The sequence below is a fragment of the Mycteria americana genome, chromosome 17, assembly GCF_035582795.1.
Source record: "Mycteria americana isolate JAX WOST 10 ecotype Jacksonville Zoo and Gardens chromosome 17, USCA_MyAme_1.0, whole genome shotgun sequence".
NCBI lineage: Eukaryota > Metazoa > Chordata > Aves > Ciconiiformes > Ciconiidae > Mycteria > Mycteria americana.
The window spans coordinates 11560872-11579601 of NC_134381.1; the positions used below are offsets into that span (position 1 = coordinate 11560872).

Here is an 18730-nt window from a genome sequence, read left to right on the forward strand (position 1 = left end):
CCGGCCAACAACCAGACAAAATGGCGTCGGCTCGGCTCCTCGCGCCGGGTTCTTAAAGGAGCCGCAGTGCCTCGGGCCTGGCGGCCGGTAGAGACGACAAACGGTCGGCGGGGGAAGGGAGGCGGGAGAGAGGTGCGTTGAGAGCCGGTGCCTTCACTTGGGGTCGCCCAGAGGCTGCCCTGCCTGCCGCTGCCCCGGCGGCGGCGAGCGGGAAGCGGTGAAATGGCGTTACCATGTCAACGCAGGTAATCAAAGCGGAGGCCTGAGGGGAACCGCCCTCAGCGGGAACCGCGATCCCCCTTCAGCGAGCATCGCCGCTCCCCGGCCGCCTCGCTGCGGGCTGGGGACGCGGCGCTGCCCCGCAGCCCGGCCCCGCGGAGGGGAGCTCTGCCTGGGGCTCAGCCGGCAGCACCGTGCGGCGCTGGGTGGTCGCCATCCTGTCAGGTGTGGGCCGGCCGTGGAGGGAGGGCGGGGAGAGGCCGGTGGCTCGGCGGTGGCGCCCGCGGATGGAGCGGCCGCGGCGGGTGTGCAGCCGTTAACCGGGAGGGAGGAAGGGAGCTGGCCGCACCGAGGGCCCGTGTGCTTCCCGCCGGGGCGCGGGGTACACCCCGGGCACACCTCCGCGGCCAGTTCGGCTCAACGCTCCCCCCTTCCCCGCCTGTTCTGGCGTGAGAGTTTTGTCGTGGTTTTCATTGCAAAAGCACGATCCGTTCTCAAGAAACCGCATTCAAATGTCTAACTGGTCTCCTTAAAACATGAAGAAACTTCCCAAAGTAGCTTTTCACTAGCTCACCACCATCTTTTCCCCTCTCCTGCCCCTTCCAGTCTCAATTTCCTGGCCCTGAATGAGTTGTGCCTCCAAGTATTGAAGAGAGTGGCTCCTTTCTTTCTTTCTTTCTTTTTTGAAGATTCAGGGAAAAGAAATCCATTTTAATGACGAAAATCTTCTCAACTTAAGACACAATGTAATCACTCATATAGCTCAAAATTCCCTTAAAAGCATAAGTTTCTATCTTAACGAATATCTTAAAATGTGCTTTTTGTTTACTGGGTCCAGGTTTTAGTAAAAACCTGTCCCTTGAAGGTGGTTACTCCAAGGGCTTTCATGCACACAATGCGTACATGACTGTTTCTATGCTTACCCCTAGGAAAATATATTCGTCACTGGGGGAAGTTTCTGTCAACATTCTCTGGAATTTCCCAGGCAGTCACGGAATAACGTGTTTGCAGAAAGGGGAACGCTGAAGGAATGCCGGTGCTAGACTGATTTTAAAATTTTTTTCCTCTGTTGCCTTTTTTTGCTTGTATTTGTTCTTGTAGCTGCAAAGTGGGGGATTTCTAGCTTTGGTAAAAACAATTGGGATCCTAGTCCTCTCTTTCTGTCCTCTGCCAACTATGTTAGCCTGAGATGAGAGTATCTCCAGACCTAACAGACTTTGTGTAAGCCATAAATTGCAGGATAGTTACCAAGATGAGTTGCAAAACAGAAAGCAGTTCAGCCAGTTCCTGGTGTTGTGGTGTAGAATGGTGTAAGTAAACAGGTACATCATTTCTCCAAATACGTGTTAGCCCGTGAAAACTGGAAGCTGTCACCCATTGGAGAATTGGCTTAGATGTGGTTTTTTTAGCACCGTATCATTGCTGGAAATATTTTCTTATGCTAAAAAGACAATTGTGTTGGCATGTAAGCCATTAAGATTTAGACTTATGCACAGACTGATGTTTATTTCTGTTCTTCCAGATATTGGTAATATGATATTCTATATTTTTGGCAATGAAGAAAGGCTCGGTAAGAAAAGCATTATGTAGAAAAACACAGATGTCAGCTTCTCGGACACCTAGTCCAATGTCTCCTGTCAGTTCAAGTACCAGAACGCCATCTCCTCTTAGCCAACAGACATCTCCATCTGCTTGCAAAAGCACAGAGCGGAGGCACCAAAAACTTGATATTACAGCAGAAAATTTAGAAGCTGCTTTTGAGTATAAGTTTCATAAAGGTATTGTATAAATAACTGCTGGTATAAAAGTACATACTAAAAGCATAAAAAGACAACGTTCTGTGAACTGTATGATTAAAGATGTATGATCTGTTGGAAAGAACCCTGAAAAATTTGCTTTCATCTTTTGGTACTCAAATGTGGAAATGATAGTAATGAAAGCTGCATTGAATAATGAGACTTTTACTCCTTACATTCTGTGCCGGGGGGAAGACTGGCAAAGGGAGATGCATACTGTGCCTGTTTCAAAAGGCTATACCCATATGTCATTTCCTGTAAATGCTTCTGGTGTGCTGTTTCTTCTCATCCCTTGTGGGGGGGGAATAATTTTCAATGTTTTCCCAGTATTCAGTGTGAAGTAGAAGACTAATGTAAAAATCACCAATTCTTTCACTACTGAAGGCAGTTTCTCTGTTTAATTTCAGATGAAAATGGTGTTAGTCCAGGAGTTAGGTACATTACTGAACCCCTTATAAAAGGTCTGTCAAAACAGGAAAATTTGGCATGTATAAGCTCACTGAATCTTTCTTCCCCAAAGGATGGGGACAAGAAATTTAAGGTAAGTTACTGAAAATAACTGGTAATTAAACAAAGTTTAAAATTCATTTTTATTTATTTTTTAGTAAAGGTCTAATTTTAAGTGGATGTAAACAGCTATATTCTAATTATGTTAGCCTAGTTCTACAAGCAGCTTCTGTTTAAAAAAAATATGGCAGTGGAGACTTGTGCAAAAGAAAGTATTTTGGATCAGTTAGAATGAAGTTTAGAACACCGTCCATTTGTGTAAATTTTTTTAGCTTTTGAATTGTGCTGGGTGTTTTTTTTTTTTTTTTTTTTTAATGGCAATTTCCCTTTTGTGTAGATGAGACTGGTCCATTGTAAATTTAAAGTCTATTTTCCTCTTCCAATACTATAGAAGACTGTACCTAAAGCAGAGTTTTAGAATGCAACACTGAAACTGTGATTAATAAAATGTTAGAATACTTTGTATTTTTTTAATGAATAGGTGGTTGTTAAAAATATACATCTGCCTTTCTCTTTAAAAAAAATAGAAATTAATAAAGCTGCAATGCTAATGGATTAATTTTCTGTTCTGTAGTACATAGAAAACTTGGAAAAGTGCTCTAAACTAGAGACACTAAATCTGAGTAACAACCAAATAGAGAAGATTGAGAAGTTGGATAAACTGATGAAGTTGCGTGAACTCAATTTGTCTTGCAACAAAATCAGGTAAGCAGAAACACTAATGGTTTTGGCAAGCCCAGATGCAATAAAGCTGACATTCTCTCAGTGTTTAAGTGAGTTCCCTCACAGGCATGAACAGTTAAGGTGAATTTCCCATCAGCAGATATCAAGACTAACAGGCTTTGGTGAGATCTTCTTAAAAAGCAGGAGCTCTGAGGTATTAGAAGGATAAATAGTTCTGGGAGGTGCTGTTAGTGTATCATGGCTGTAGTTAAACTTGTTTTCCTAGGAAACCAAGCCAGCAATGCAAGTTTCCAGATACCATAATGAAGAGTGTACAGTAACCCAATTAAATGCATTAAAGTTTAATTAAACTTTTACTGCATATTATTACAGGTAAATACAAGAAGTTTTCTTCTAGGAGAGGAAGTTGTGTGGGCTCTATCAGGCAGGCTGTAAGCTCACTCAATTGCTTTTTCACTGTCACTGTTTTGACAGTCTGGTATCTTTTCTGAGTGGTATAAAGATGTTGAAGGCTAATGGCTCAGGCAATAACAAAATTCTTTGTTTCCTTTAATTTTTCTATTGGTGAATTATGATCTTTACATGAGGCTGACTTTGCAGTAGAGAAGCTGCGATTTCAGTAGAGAAGTTAACAATCGGAAGTAAGCACGACACTAGCATTTCTATACATTGCATTTGCACGACTTCCTCTCTCAACAGGAATTGAAAAGGTCAGAGTAGCTTTTAGCTACTGCTGTATCTTTTCAGACGTTAGTTATATACAGTTGGTTCCTACTCAAAAAATAGCACGGTCACAAGAGCACGTTCTACTGTACTTTGTTATAATACTCATATCTTTAGATAAATGCCCAAGTAAACTAAAGCCTAGTATGTTTTCCTCATTAGCTATATAGTGTTTTAATGAAAACACTAAAAAATGCGGTTCTGCGCACTGTCACTTTACAGTTGATCCTTCCTTTGTATGGAAACATGTATGTAGACATGGCACTCGGAGACATGGTTTAGTGGTGCACTTGGCAGTGCTAGGTTAATGGTTGGACTCTATGATCTTAACAGTGTTTTCCAACCTAAATGATTCTGATTCTATTGTATGAGGAAAAAAAACCCCAAACCACCTTTATTTTTGTTCATCTATGTCCCGTAACGTTCTCAGGAGAAAAGGAACAAAATTTCCGTATTAAAGTTGAATTACCACTCATTAAAATAATTTTAATATTAAAGTTAAGAGATGTAAAAGTAAAGGTTTTGCCACAGTGTCTTGCTGTGAAATTTTTTTTTTGTCTTCATGTAGTACTTGGAAGTAAGCTGGTGTAATTTAATTTGAATTGTGACTCCATGGCAGTAAACAACTGTTTTTGCTGATTTCTTGGATGATAATTATTTGAGACAGATGTTGCTGTAGTTGATCCATAATGCCTCAGTTACACTGTAAATTTGCTATGCTTCATGATAAATTATGTTTTTCTTCTTATTTTCAGTAAAATTGAAGGTATAGAACATATGCAGAACCTACAAAAGCTGAACCTTGCAGGGAATGAGATTGAGCATATTCCTGTGTGGGTAGGGAAGAAACTGAGATCCCTGCGCATCCTTAATTTGAGACAGAATAAAGTATCATCAGTAAGTGATTATAGTAGGAACAATAATTGTTCAGAATCTTTTCATGAAGTGAACCGGTACATTTACATTGATTGACTTAACCTGAGTAATTGCTGAGTGTCTTTCCACAAAGTCTGTCGTGAAATACAGCCGTTATGAGACTTAATAAAGTTGTTTATCAGAAAAACTCTCCTTTTGTGCCAGGTATTCAAAGCATAAACCTATATTATGTTGTTCAGGAAATCATAAGTTTTTGGAAACTTAGGAAAAACTTGGTGAAAATGTGAAGACTTTTGCATGTTATTGGTAGCGTCCGTTACGATAAGTTAATTATATGGTTCTGGAGACCTGTAAATAATCTATTTGCTTTATTTTGTATTTAGGAAATGACTAGGTTTACCTCTGTGGTCCAGGTTAATTTCCATGTTTTGCAGCTACAAAAGGGTGTTTATGAAATGAAGTCACTTACTACAAGGAGTCATGCTACTTAGGAGGAGCGATGAACCAGCTTTGTTTCGAGTACTCCTCATGCTAAAAGCTCCCTTTTCTTATGAATAAGTCTGGGGGAATGGAAGGTTACATATATCCACCGGCCTTGTTATCTTGAAATTTCCAAGGTCAAGCTTGATGAAATTTGCCCTCTTTGCAGTGGTATTTTTTCATAGAAGAAACAATTTGATTTTAGGAAGCTACTTCAGTCATAGTACTGTGTATTTTGGTAGGTTTTTAGAGGTTCCACTTCAGCATAAAAGTTAAAATAGGTCCTCTGAGATGGACCTAACATAAAACATTCTATACAATCAGAAATTCAGTAATGGGAATATAATTGTTCTTGGAAGGATGTCTAATCATTGTTCCATTTGTCTTTGATTTAGCTTCATGATATAGCTAAACTAAAGCCTCTACAAGATCTGACTTCTCTATTCCTTGCTGATAATCCAGTTGTAAGTCTGCCTCACTACCGCTTGTACACCGTATTCCACTTGCGGGCACTGGAAAACTTGGATGGACAGCCAGTGACTAATCACGACCGGCAGGAAGCTCTAGAGAGGTTTAATTTAGGTAATAGTAAAATGTTAGAACTAAAGCGAATGGCACAAAATTTAAATTTAGAAGGAAAATATTTTCTATTTGAATTTTTCTATTATTTTCTTTTTCAGAAGAGATAGAAAAATTAGAGAGAGAGTTGGAAAACACAGTAAAAGAGATGGAGAACCTTAAACTTAACCAGTCCAAAGTGCTTGAGCAACTTCACCATCAAGATGAGGTCAACAAATCATTAAAAGACAAGACGTTGCAACAGAAACAAAACTATGAAGACCTACAAAGGGACCTGGACACCAAAAATGAATTGGTAAGATAATCACTTGCACTAAGTAAATATTTGGAATGTTTTTGTTGTCAGAAACAGAGTTGTCAATGTGAGAGTTCAAATGGCTGGAGATTTATGTTTAAAATAAAGAGAGAATAAACTTAGGCACTTCAACTTTTTAGAGAGTGATTATTCCTTGACCAGTACTTCTTCAATATTCTTTCTGTGGAAAAAAAGTAAGTATATTGAACAAGCAATCAGTATCACTCTCGTAATTTATGGTTTATAGCAACTTCTTTGTTTGTCTCTAGTAATGTTTTTTTGTTTCTTCAAAATTTTGTCAGTTGATGAAAGGTTAAGTATCCCCTAGCTGCTAAATTGCCGATGTACTGAATCTCCTGCATTGTCTGGACTTCAAAGTGCTGCTGCAATAAGGGAAAAGATTAAATGCTTTTACAAAAATGTGTGCATACAAGTTGTATGTCAGTAATACCCCTTGATTATTATTTTGGGTAGTGTCCATTAGTTTACTTGTACTTTATTCACACCCTAAAATCTTAATGTTTGACAAGTATCTTTCATTGGTAGCTATAAAATGCACGATTTGTACAGTGGTCCTGGAAAAAGTCTTATTGACTTGAGAGTGCTCGGTTGTGAATGACCTGATGGGAACTTAATGTATGAGTTTTATCTTACTTGTTAGACTTGTCCTCTAAAATTTTATTCTTCAGAATCTCTATAGCTAATATTTCTATAGCTGTTTCTTCTGTGAACACACACACTAACCAGCAGCCTATTTCTGAAATGTAGTTTTCAGTATAATGAGATTTAGCAGCATATATTTTGCAACTTAACCCACTCTTATCCTTTGGATGACAAACTTTGCTTGCTTCTTTCTTCCTTTAGCTGGTGTATTGGTTTGTCACAGTTCCCTTTCCGCAGAGCCTTTATTCCTCACTAAAGGTAGCCCCGCTGTGCTCCTGGGTTGCATGGTTATTTTTATTTCTAGGATTTATTTGCATGTTTACTAAAGTAGGAACATTTGTATAAAGTGTTCCAGTGAGACTTTATATTCACTGTGGGTTTTGGATACAATTTTCTTGATTTTTTTTTTTTTTTTTCTTTTCTCTGAAACACAGTTAATTTTTGCATGACATATATCGTGTTTTAAAGTCTTTCTTTAAGCCTTTCCTTTATTCTAGTCTGTTCTATTTCTTTTCCTCCATTAGTCCTGCTTTCCACTGTCTATTGGAGTTTTGCTGCATGTTCTCCCTCAGGTATTGAGCGTGAAAAGTTGATTTAAAAAGAAATCACATGATGGACCTTTATTTAAAAAAAACCCTCAAAACCTAACTAGCACAAGGTTAAGCTAAAATGAAATGCATAGGCTCTATATACTTGACAATTGAGATTTTTTTTTCTTTTACAGACAATGAGTATTAATAGTTCTCACTGCTCATTAGTAGCAGTAAGTACATTTGTTATTTGGCGGAGATTTTGCTAAAGGATTGTACCCAAACTATTTTTTTTTCCTAAGTTAGTGACAAATTTATTTTCAAACCTTTGATGCATGTAAACTTAAAAGGCCTTTCATGTGATCATTTGTGTTATATTAATTGTGGGGTTCTTGTCTGCTCATAGTTATCATATTGTATCTTGTAATAAAGTTGCACTTTGTGATATTCTTGATCCAAAATACACCATCTTAACTTTTTCTGATGTGAGCTTTGTTTCGAAGTTAATGTCTTTGCCCTGCTCTCTACTGAATTGCAATGCATGTGATGATGATGACACTTGAATGAATGCAACTTACTTTGTTTACTGGTTTATTAGTTAAAGCAGAAGACAATGGAGCTAACCCGAGCTTGCCAGAAGCAGTATGAATTGGAGCAGGAGCTGGCGTTTTATAAGATCGATGCAAAATTTGAGCCGTTAAATTATTTTCCATCAGAGGTAATAGTTTTAAAGTAATGGATCTTTTCATTGCTGTTTCTCTTGCTTTTCAACTCAGAAAACAGAAAATAGTTTTTCTATAATTCTAATAGATACTGCTTTAGTAAGAGATATTAGTTATGAAATATAAAAAAATAAGTTAAAAGATTTGAACTAAACTGAATGAGTGACATTTAATGTGTTGAATATTAGTATACAAACCTATACGCATATGTTTTAGCTAAGTAGAGTCAGTGAACAAACATTTCATTCTTACTATTAACCAAACAAATGATAGTCCTTTCTTCTGGCTTAGCTTTGGAGGCCCTTTCACTTGGAGAAATTCCACAAGCCAGAATGTTTTTGAGTTAGACAGTATTAGAATTTCTGTCCTTTTTCTGTTGGTTTTTTTTTTCCTCCTAGTAGAGCTAACCTCTGTCATACTTGCGAAAAGATTGTAGAGATGCCTGAACGAAAGGAGTCTGCACAAGAAACGTAAAGATCAGTAATCATTAACTATGAATAACTTTTAAGTTATGTTTGAGTAAAGTTGAAGTGCAACAATGTAATGAACTAAGTATAATCTATAGTACTATTAAGTCTAAAATATTAAGAAAAATTCCTCCAGTTAAATATCCACTTGCATCACCCATTTGCAACAAACTGATCATACTCCAGTTGGGTTTGTTGTTAATTCCATTATAAAATAACAAGAATGTTCAAGGCCAAATGAGTCAAGTGTAGTCTCTTTTCTTCTCATTATTCTAATTTCAAATTGGCTTTCCTTTATATGCTTGGTAAGAGAGTTAAATGTATATTATGAGTTGACTGCAACCATATTTCTGAGATAGATATAAAGACATATTGCTTCATACGTTTCAGGATGTTGAACTTGATGATGTACCTGGTGAAAGCCCATACATTGGTAAGGCCAGGTATAAAAGAAATATGTTTGTAAGAGAAGGCTACATTGCTAACAAAGCTCAGCAGATGGAGATTGGAAAAATGCAGCTAGATGAAGATGACTTCTATAGGAAACCCCAGCTGAAACTGCAGCTCCAAACTCTAGATGGACTACTAGAGGGTAAAGAAAAAAAGATTCATTCAGGTAAAATCTTAATTTGTATCAAATAAAAATTAAAATATGTATATCAATGTAGTTTATTCCACTGATTAAATGCTTGACACATATTTGACATAAGAATAGCAATAGTGTGTCAAAGGCTGTAAGTGCTGTAATTTCTAAACGCTATACTTGACACATTTTGGGCCAAAACTGTTACAATTTCTCTTTGCTATTATTTTAAGATAACTCAGGATGAAAGGATTAAATATTATTGAAAAGAGAATGCTAGGGAGGTTTCATATTTTTGATGCATTAATGTAACTCTATAAGAGTCATTAAAAAAACCTTTAGACATACTTTTTGAGAAACCCAAATGTATTAGCTTTGATTATCACTGTTTTAAGAAAATGCATTCTGATTAAGTGTTAACAGAAAACATGCGTACAAGTGTTATACAGAATATTACAATGTATTTTGTGGGTTTGGTTTTGTTTTGTCTGCAGCACAAAGAAGATTAGAAGAACTGCAAAGTGCAATAGGAAATGCGGAGCAACAAATTTTGAAAGTAACAGGGGAACTGCAACAACTGGAAGATGCTCTGGCTCAGAAAAAAGTAGGCAAAGAAGTTGCTATGTGAATAGCAAGGGAAAACGTTCGAAACAGAGTTGATGTAGAAAATACAACGTTTTCTCCACATTCTTTTTTAAAGGGGCCATTGTACATATGTAAATCCGTTTGTCATGCATCAGAAAAATCTTAAAGGTTTTAGCTTATTTATAAACAAGCTGTCAGAGTTGTAGTGCAATTAATTGCATCTAAACATGTTCCATGTGACACTGATGATGATTGTTAACTTTCCCCAGAATGCTTTGGAAGGACATAAATATAGACTTGAGTACTGCAGTAAGTGGACAGTTAGGGGTCACTGCATTACGCAGCAGGAGACTTGGATTTGAATTTGAACATATCTTCTGGGTTCCAATAACCATAAGCTTATAGCTCCTTTAAGGCTTAGTACACAGAGCAGAAAGTAACAGAGTAATGGCACAACATCATAAGCAGTGCTGGTGACTTGACATACATGTTCATGAGAAAGGAAGTTTTACCTAAACCTCTCAAAATAATTGTATGGGTTGAATATATTCTGATTTATCAGAAAAGGCCTTTCAGGAAGGACTACAGCCGTGTAGGTTTAGTTGTGCAGCTTATAATACGCAATGTAGCTACATAATTGGCAGCAAGAATTAATTTAAAAACATTTATCAGCATTAAACTAAGATTGTATCTTCCATTTCTTCCACAACTGTCATAAATTATTGCTATTTTTAGTCTTTAAACTTGCCTTAAAATCAATGACCAGGATCTTCCATATTTTAACCTAAGAAGTCATAACTATGGGAGGGGGGAAAAAGACATTCCAGATAGTCTTAAGACTGCAAGAAGGAATTGTACAAGAGACTTTTGAAGTCTTGTTTGAAAATAAAACACTTCGGTATGATGGTCAAAATGAGGGTTCTGGCATTTCCTGGTATAGTAGACTAATGGTATGAAATTTTTAGTTGCCATAAGCAAACTGTCTATTATATAACTCTTTTTGAGGAAATCCTGTGAGTTTTTGTTACCTTAAGAAAATAAAGAAGATTCAAAACAATGAATAGATAATTTTTAGGCAACCTGTTAGGCTAAACTAGCAGTCTGATTTAACTTTAAAAAATGTTCTTGATCAGCTGTGTATTTCCAATTAAACTATTTTACCCCACCTCCTAATGCTATCTCCAGATATCACAGGCCAACAAAGAAGGGCTTGAACAGCAGTTGAGTGAAAAGGTACAAATCCTGCATCAGCTACACAAGGAAGCTTTAGAACTGGAAAAACAAATGGAGAAACAGAAGAGAGAAATAGGGAAAAAGCAGAAAGAGCTTGAAGACTTGCAGAGTTCTCTTGCTTCTGTAAATCCTGAAGATCCAAGATATGTAAGTAAAACTGAAACCTTAAGTTGTTATGTACTGCATGTATTTATGTACTGAGAAATGTAGTAAAGGCTATTTTAACTGATTACCATTCAGTTGCGCCTATTTTGTGAATTATATATTCTTTTGCTATTTATCAATTTCTTTAGCTGTTACCACTTGAAAAACATACAACTCCCCACAAGTTAAAAAAAAGCAACAAACAACTTTGGCAAAACGCTTGGGCAACTAATTTTCAATGCAGTTGCTGTACAGCACGTTAAGAACTCGATCTTTACGCTTTGCAAAAATATGCTGTGCAGAGCCTTGGAGAGAACTTCTCTGTAAGAAATCCTTAAAGCATCTTTTTGTAGAATCTGGCCTTAAAGATTTATAAAGGTCTGTGTAACTGCTACAGGCCTGAAGTCCTGCTTTGTCAGAGAGCTCTTGTATTGGCACAAAAGTCTGTTTGCAAGAGGTCCGCCTAGAAGAACTGTCTGGAGCAGCAGATGCAGCTGACCTGGCTGCAGCGGTGACAGCTTATATTAATATTCCAGCCTGTGAACTGTGGACAGCTGAAGGCAGCAGCAGCTTTGGCTTTACGCTGTAGCCCAGCATCCTAAAAGTCGAATCAATTTTCAATGAATAGTTCTAAGTCCGGAAAGATTTATACTGCCTTTTTGGTGGGGACTAACACCCTTTCTCTGGTCACGTACGGTCTTGTCATGACTGATAGATTCCACAAGGTCCCAGGGGTACACATTGCGGGCTTGGGGCAAAGCTGGATGCACCAGGAAGAGCTCTGGCTTGATGGTCTCATTTTTTTTATTTCCAGGGAAGCAAGACTTTTGATTTCTGAGTTATTAACTGTGTTCAGGTACAGCAAACATTTCTAGAAATTTTAAATTAAAATGAAATTGAATTACTTTTTTAATAGTGTTTTAAAAAAGCTTTTGTCTTTTTAAATGAGAGCTTTTCAGGCCAGCGTGATGCTTTTAAGTGTGAAAGGCTATTTATGCTTGGCTCCTGTTTTCAGCTGAGGCCTGCATTTTGAAAAATGCATTTTATGCCTTTTTTTTTTTTTTTTTTTCCCCTCCTCGGCAGTGAAGCGATAGAAGGGCTGCGTGCGTTTCGGGCAGGATCCCTAACCTAACGGGCAGGCCCCTTGCAGGCAGCGAGCCCGGCCCTTCCCGCAGGCCGCCCCTCGCTTCAAATCACAACACAGGAAGCGCTGGCCGGGGCCAACCGCGCGGGGAACGGGGGACGGGGAACGGGCCGGGCGAGCGGCGGGGAGCTCGGCCCTGCGCTCCGCCGGGGCGGCTGGGGCAGCAGCGGCGGCCGGAGAGGATGGGAGACGCCGCTTAACTGCTTTCTGTGCTGAAGATACCGGTTCTTTACTCAAATGAATTCTAGATCAGGGGTGGGGCGTTTTGCAAATGATATCGAAGGAAGGAAAGACAAAGGCAAAGCTGTAAGTGTTTGGTTTTTTTGAACAGCGCGCTTGTGACTTTCGGCAGCTGCAGCGAAGTGACTCAGCAGCAGCGCCTCTGCTTGGGTTTTACTTGTTGAAATTTCACTTTTGAAAGCCGAATGGTGGCTTGTCTTTAACAAGGTGACAAGTTGAATTGTACTAATGTGAATGTTAAAAATAACTTCCGGTTTAATACATTAAAATCACAGAAAGCTATGTTTTTACCCATTACTCTTGTTATAAAAGCAACTTTAGAAGTTATTTTTCTGAGAACTTGTATTTATAATTTCTACTGCTAGCTCGATTTTATTTTTCTTGAGTAGTAAAAAAAAGGGTGCTGTTTATCCTGACAGTATAATTCTGTATTTTTCTAAGTTTTCTGGCATTTGAGTCATTTGTGAGTAATTTCGTACCAGTGAGAAACAGATAGTACTATGGTGTGTTGATAACCAAGTTTTTCTGTGTAAGCTGTGGGTACGGTGTATTTCCCAGCAATATTAAAAAAAAAAAATCTGCTTTAAGTAAATCTTAGCTGGAAAGTTGGCTTGCTTTCTGGTTGTTCAGCGAATTTTCTTTCGGGTGGCGACCTGACATGTTCTAAAGCATCATCTGCTGTGAAGGCAATGCAGGATGACAGGATTAAAGCTTCTGGAGGAAATCATGTTTGTTCTTGACTGAAACTGGAAATGGTATAATAAAAAGTAAAGGCAGGAAGAAAGGTAGTAGCCATGAGTAATAATTTATAAATGCAGGCCTTATTCATCATGCCTGGGCAAGGGGGAGACTACTAACAATGCTGTTAGTCACACAGATTGCTTACCTATCTGGGATTCTTTGCGGGGCAGGAAAAATATCCAAAAAAAACCCCCAAGCATCACAACATATGCTGTACTTGTGACTTTTACTGCTGGTAGTGAGACACTGCAGAACTGAGCTAAAATATTGATTTGACTTTTTTTAATCTGTATTGATGTTTCCCACTTTACCTTTCCAACTGTTAATTTACAGGCTCACATGAAAGCTCAAAAAGCAAGTAAAGAACAGCAGTTTGATGTAATGAACAAACATTACAAACAGCTTGAGAGTCGCCTGGATGAGATGCTCTCTAGGATTGCCAAGGAAACTGAGGAAATCAAGGACTTGGAGCAACAGCTCACTGATGGTAGATTTTTCTTTTTGTCTTACAGTATTTCTTGTATCTCGGATAACATGACAATTGAATTGAGGAATCTTTTTTATTTATCTTTGCTTAAATTAAATACAGAATGTGTAGGAAGAGGTTGAAAGCTATTCTTAACTGATCTAAAAGGAGACTTCGTGTACATTTTAAAATTTTTTTTTAGTCGCCTCACTTGTACATCATTGGGGGAGGGTAGTTTGCAGAATTTTTCTTTCTTTTTTGTTTTTCCTTAAGGTGGGGGGAAGCAAAAAACTGCTTTGACTAAGTGACTGATTTGTTGCTCTGGGGTTCAGGATCAAAATGTCAAGGCAGGAAAGCCCTTGATCAAGTCTGAGCTGAGTGGTTTGTTGGTTACTTAACATAACCTTGTGATCTGCAATTTTGTTGTCACAGCAGAAGAAAGGATTACTCTGCTTTTAATTGTATGAGTGGCGTATTGATAGTTCAATACCCTTATGATGTTGTCTTTTCATTTCTATTTCAGATAATAATCTAAAATATTAAAGAGCTGTTACATAGCTAGTACTCGAGCTGACTGAGATTCACTCATATGACTGCAGCCTCTGTAGAAGCGTCTTTTACATTCTGTGCATCAATTTGATCCTCTGAGCTTTGGAAACTGACTTAATAAAGTCAATGAACTAAACTTATGTATACATTTACTATATACCTAGTCTATGTGAAAGTAAATATCCCAGAAAAGAATATGAATATAAAAATTGAAACAAAATTGCTTTGGGTGTAAAGGTAGTAAATGTCACCTAAGGCGGGGGGTGGGAATGCACAAAGAACTGCATTTTCTTTTTAACTCTTCCAGTGGTCAGGTTAATACGGTAATATGGGAACTCCTAGCCTTTAAAATACAGCACAGGCATTTTCTGGCTGAATTCTAGTTACTTGTGGTTACTATGTATTTCAGTGGGTGAACATCTTAAAGAAGATTAAGAAAGGCAGTTTTGTTTGTTTCATAAGTAAGAGTGGTTTCTTAACTATCTCAAATTTGTTTTGCATTTCTGCAGGTCAAATAGCAACAAATGAAGCGCTGAAAAGGGATTTAGAAAGTATTATCATTGGATTACAGGAATACCTGGAAAGTGTTAAGTGTCAGGCAAAACAAGCCAATGATGAATGTAAGGAGTTGCAGAAGGATAAAGAATCTTTGCTACAAAGATTGGCAGATCTAGAGGAGGAAAGAAACAACCTGGAAATAGTTGCCATGGATGCAGAAAATATGAGAAAAGTAAGGCTTAATTCTATGTTTCTTCCCAAATTCAGATACCTAAGAATAAACTTGAAAAAAAGAAGCAAATAACAAAATTGGGAATAGCAAAGCACAGTTCCTCAGACAAAATTTTTTGATATGGTAACTTCAATTAGATGTGCCCACACATGTTAAGAATAGAATTTGGCCTTTAAAACCAGTTGCAGGAGACATGCAGTAAATCTGTACTTTTATGGAAGATGTCTCAGAAATGCAGGCTTTACCTTTCAGACGTTACTAAAAATGGATTTGCAGTCGATATCATAGTGGATTGCATTAGTGAAAACTGTCTGGGCGCTAGCTGAGGATGTGCCTGTTATTAGCTTGCATCTGTCCTATCAGCCAATTACTTAGAGAGCTGTCTTAGTATCCTGATAAGTTTTGTGTAAACCTTAATACCGGGGACAAATGTGTATCGCTTTAAGCTACACCTTTCTACCTTGAGTGTAGATTTTTGTACATTCTATCACAGTAGCGTCACTGACCTGACCTTTTTATGGAGTAGTGCCACCTAGCTTTAAGTTTTAATGTTTAGTGATTAGGATTAGTGTCTCTCTTTTGATCTATCTGCTGTCACATTGATGATGAGTTCCAGAGTACCAGAGAAAGAGAGGCAATGTACTCTAAGAAATCCTGGCTCTCCTGTGTACATATTTCTAAAACAAATGTAAAATTCCAGGAAATTACAATGCTAGAAGGCGCACTCCAAGAGCAGCGAGAAATAAATGAATCGCTTAGAGATGCACAAGGGAACATCAGCGCCTATGAGGCTGAACTAGAAGCCCAGCTAAGAGACAGAGACACTGAAGCCAATCAGCAAAAAGAAGAATTGGAAAGACTGAAACAACTTAGCCAGGTAAGAACAGAGCTCTTTCGCTGCCAAAGGGATAATATACCCAGGACGAGGGATGACCAAACTTTGCTCCATACCACATCTCCAGTGTTGACTTGCAAATAATTGTTGGTTTAGGTGTGCCCGCAAATGGAAGGTGGTGTCAGTTTGCTAGGATTTATAACTCTGCATTGAAGCAAGGCACAGATCACTTGGGGACCCTGTAGAGAATATTCACCATATTTAAAGGGAAAATAATAATCTGCATCTTTTTGGAAAGAGATAACTGCGCACACATCAAAGAAATCCTGTGAAAAGTAGCAGGTGAAAGACAAAGTTTGCCTTTGTTCTTTGTAGTAGAAATTGAGTTTTATAGCAAATCTTTTTTTCTTTTTTTTAATTTTGTAATATATTATAAAGTAGTAGCTTTCTGCTGGGGAAGAACAAGGTATGCTTTAATTTGTACAGTCCCATTTTATCTTACTGTTGGGGATCCTCGTTTGGATTTGTGCATGATGATGATGATGTACAACAACTACTGTCTTGGTTCAGTTTCTATTCATCAGAAATCAACATACTGGGGTTTTTTTGCAAGACATATTCCAACTGCATATTCCAGATTGCAGGCAGAAATGAAAATGAAAATGCAAAACAGTAAAGTGTGGTGTTCTGTCCCCAGCCCCTCCAAGTCTTTTAATTTTGATGTTTCAGGAAAAACTTGAAAGCTCTCTGTAGAACACTGATAAAATGCAAATCTGTCAGTTACCTGGTGGGTAGGACGTGTTCATGCTAGGTCTAGATTAGAATTTACAGTACAAGTCATGATGATGGTGATGTTTTAGGAAATACACCTGTTACATATATATGGCAATGGGTTGATTTGGGATGGTTGGGGTTGTTTTGTTGTGTTATTTTAGGAGGTGTTGTCATATTGTTATTAAGAAATATAGCTGTTGTGTATTTGGGTGACAGGTTGGGAGTGGCGATATTAATCTGAAGGTTTTCTGTGTTTGTAGATGGAACTGTCAGCCCTGCAAGCTGAACTTGAAAAAGAAAGGCAAGCATTAGAGAATGCTCTGACCAAAGCACAACTAGCAGAAGAAAAGGAACAACAAAATTATAAGCTCCTTTCTCAGTTCAAACAATTGCAGGTGAAGTATTTGTTGCCTTTGAAAAGTTACCTGATAAGCAGTATGTTTCCCCACTCCCCCAAGGAGAAAGTGATAAGAATTTTAAAGGATTCTGTATGAGTCTTGTTTTGAAGTTCAGTAGTATTTATGACTTTTCCTGACTTTAATTTTCTTGTCCAGAGACCCTACACCATAGTCTTTTATCTGTCTATTTTAGATATTGGGATTGCCCTTTGAAATAATTTCAGAGCTGCTTGGTTATATTGCCGAGGCATTGATAAATTGTTATATGTATCTTAATTTCCCACAAGCTTTATCCAGTACATGTCAGTAAGAAAACTATTTGGATGCAGAAATAAAAAATGATCCAATACCTAAAGCAGAATTTATTGCTTCTGTTTAAAGCTGTGATCCTGAGGAATCTTACTTAATTGTCACAAGAGTAATGGCATCCAAGTACAACAGGCAACAGAGTTTGTGATTCTTGAACTCACGGGCATTTCATGAACTGCATAGGTGTACAGAAACACCTCCACTTTAATATAGTGTCACAGATCAGTGCCTCATCTTAACTGAGACTAGAAACTGAGTGTTCCTCTTCCTAAAGCTGCTGAAAGGCTCAATCAACAGGATTTCTCTAGGCAAGAGTAACATATTGGGTTCAAGATTTTCAAAATATGGCTGGCAAAGAAATCCCCTTCTTTTTTTTAAGCGCTGCGTGATTAAAGCAGTTTCCCTCGTTGTGGGAAGGCTGGCTTCAGTCCTTCTTTGTATCCATCAGATCCCTTTTTCCTATCTCACATATTCCTCAGAGGATATAATGATCACCAGAATAGAATAGAATAGTTAGTTTGGAAGGGACCTACAATGAACATCTAATCCAACTGCCTGACCACTTCAGGAAGAGCTTATAAAGGATCCTCACCAGACATTAGCACTATCATTTTTGCTGAAGCTTGCCAATATGCAGAGAAGAGTTCAAGACCAATGGGGCCAGGACAAGTGTGACTCCTTGGTCTAGTGGCTGGGACAGTGTCCGCAATTGTTCCAGCGTCTCTTATGGATAGATAGTGTGACAGGCTTCTGTATGCCACTGGGCGTTGCTTATGTAAAGACAGTACTTCCTTAGTTTAAGGAAAGGATAAGATCATTTTTGAGCTGGCATTTAAATAGTTTTCAGCATGAAGGAACTGAAAGGCAAAGATTGTTTGGGGTGTTCTTGTTTTGTTGTTGATACTGGTTCAGGCCACACTAAAAAAAATGTTTGGACTCCATTTAAAAAAACAGAAAAAACAAACAAACCAAACCAACCCCCAAAACAACAACAGCAACAACAAAAACCCCAAAACAGATCTAGGTATTAAAAATTCTAGCTTTTATCGTTTGTGCATTTGTTTGCTTATGGTTGTGTGGGTGGGTTTTTTGTCTGTTTTTTTTTTTTTTTTAGGGAGACAATAATCTCCTGAAACAACAGCTTAAAGATCTTCAGAATCAGCTAAACCATGCAGTTGGTAACTTAATTCATCCTGAGGAAGTCTTAGCTCGTATAAATGAACTCAAGCAAAAGCTTCAGACAGGAGTTGGAGAGATTACGTGAGTAAAATAAAAGTACAAACAATGTCAGATTTGTGCATATGAAAGTGGTAGTAAGTACATGAGAGCAACAAGGTACATGCGCTGCATCCTACTGAGTGCAGCTTGGGGCAGTTCAGACATGAACTTCAGCGCCCTGGGATTGTTAAGAAAACATCACCTGAGCTCAGTAATTATATTACTGAGGGAAATACTCAG

The 18730-nt window shown here is 38.1% G+C and overlaps 1 protein-coding gene across 1 annotated transcript in view; it reads left to right on the top strand.

Moving 5' to 3' along the window:
• CNTRL (centriolin) overlaps positions 1-18730 on the top strand; it is a 37713-nt gene continuing 18983 nt past the window's right edge. Inside the window, exons 1-16 of the mRNA XM_075519456.1 lie at positions 1-245; positions 1742-1997; positions 2423-2556; positions 3097-3227; positions 4685-4826; positions 5681-5867; positions 5966-6159; positions 7951-8070; positions 8932-9157; positions 9619-9728; positions 10895-11089; positions 13545-13698; positions 14736-14956; positions 15657-15833; positions 16826-16960; positions 18387-18532. Of these exons, the coding sequence (XP_075375571.1) occupies positions 1775-1997; positions 2423-2556; positions 3097-3227; positions 4685-4826; positions 5681-5867; positions 5966-6159; positions 7951-8070; positions 8932-9157; positions 9619-9728; positions 10895-11089; positions 13545-13698; positions 14736-14956; positions 15657-15833; positions 16826-16960; positions 18387-18532 (2495 nt within the window). The 5' untranslated portion in view covers positions 1-245; positions 1742-1774. The remainder of the gene's footprint in view (positions 246-1741; positions 1998-2422; positions 2557-3096; positions 3228-4684; positions 4827-5680; positions 5868-5965; positions 6160-7950; positions 8071-8931; positions 9158-9618; positions 9729-10894; positions 11090-13544; positions 13699-14735; positions 14957-15656; positions 15834-16825; positions 16961-18386; positions 18533-18730) is intronic.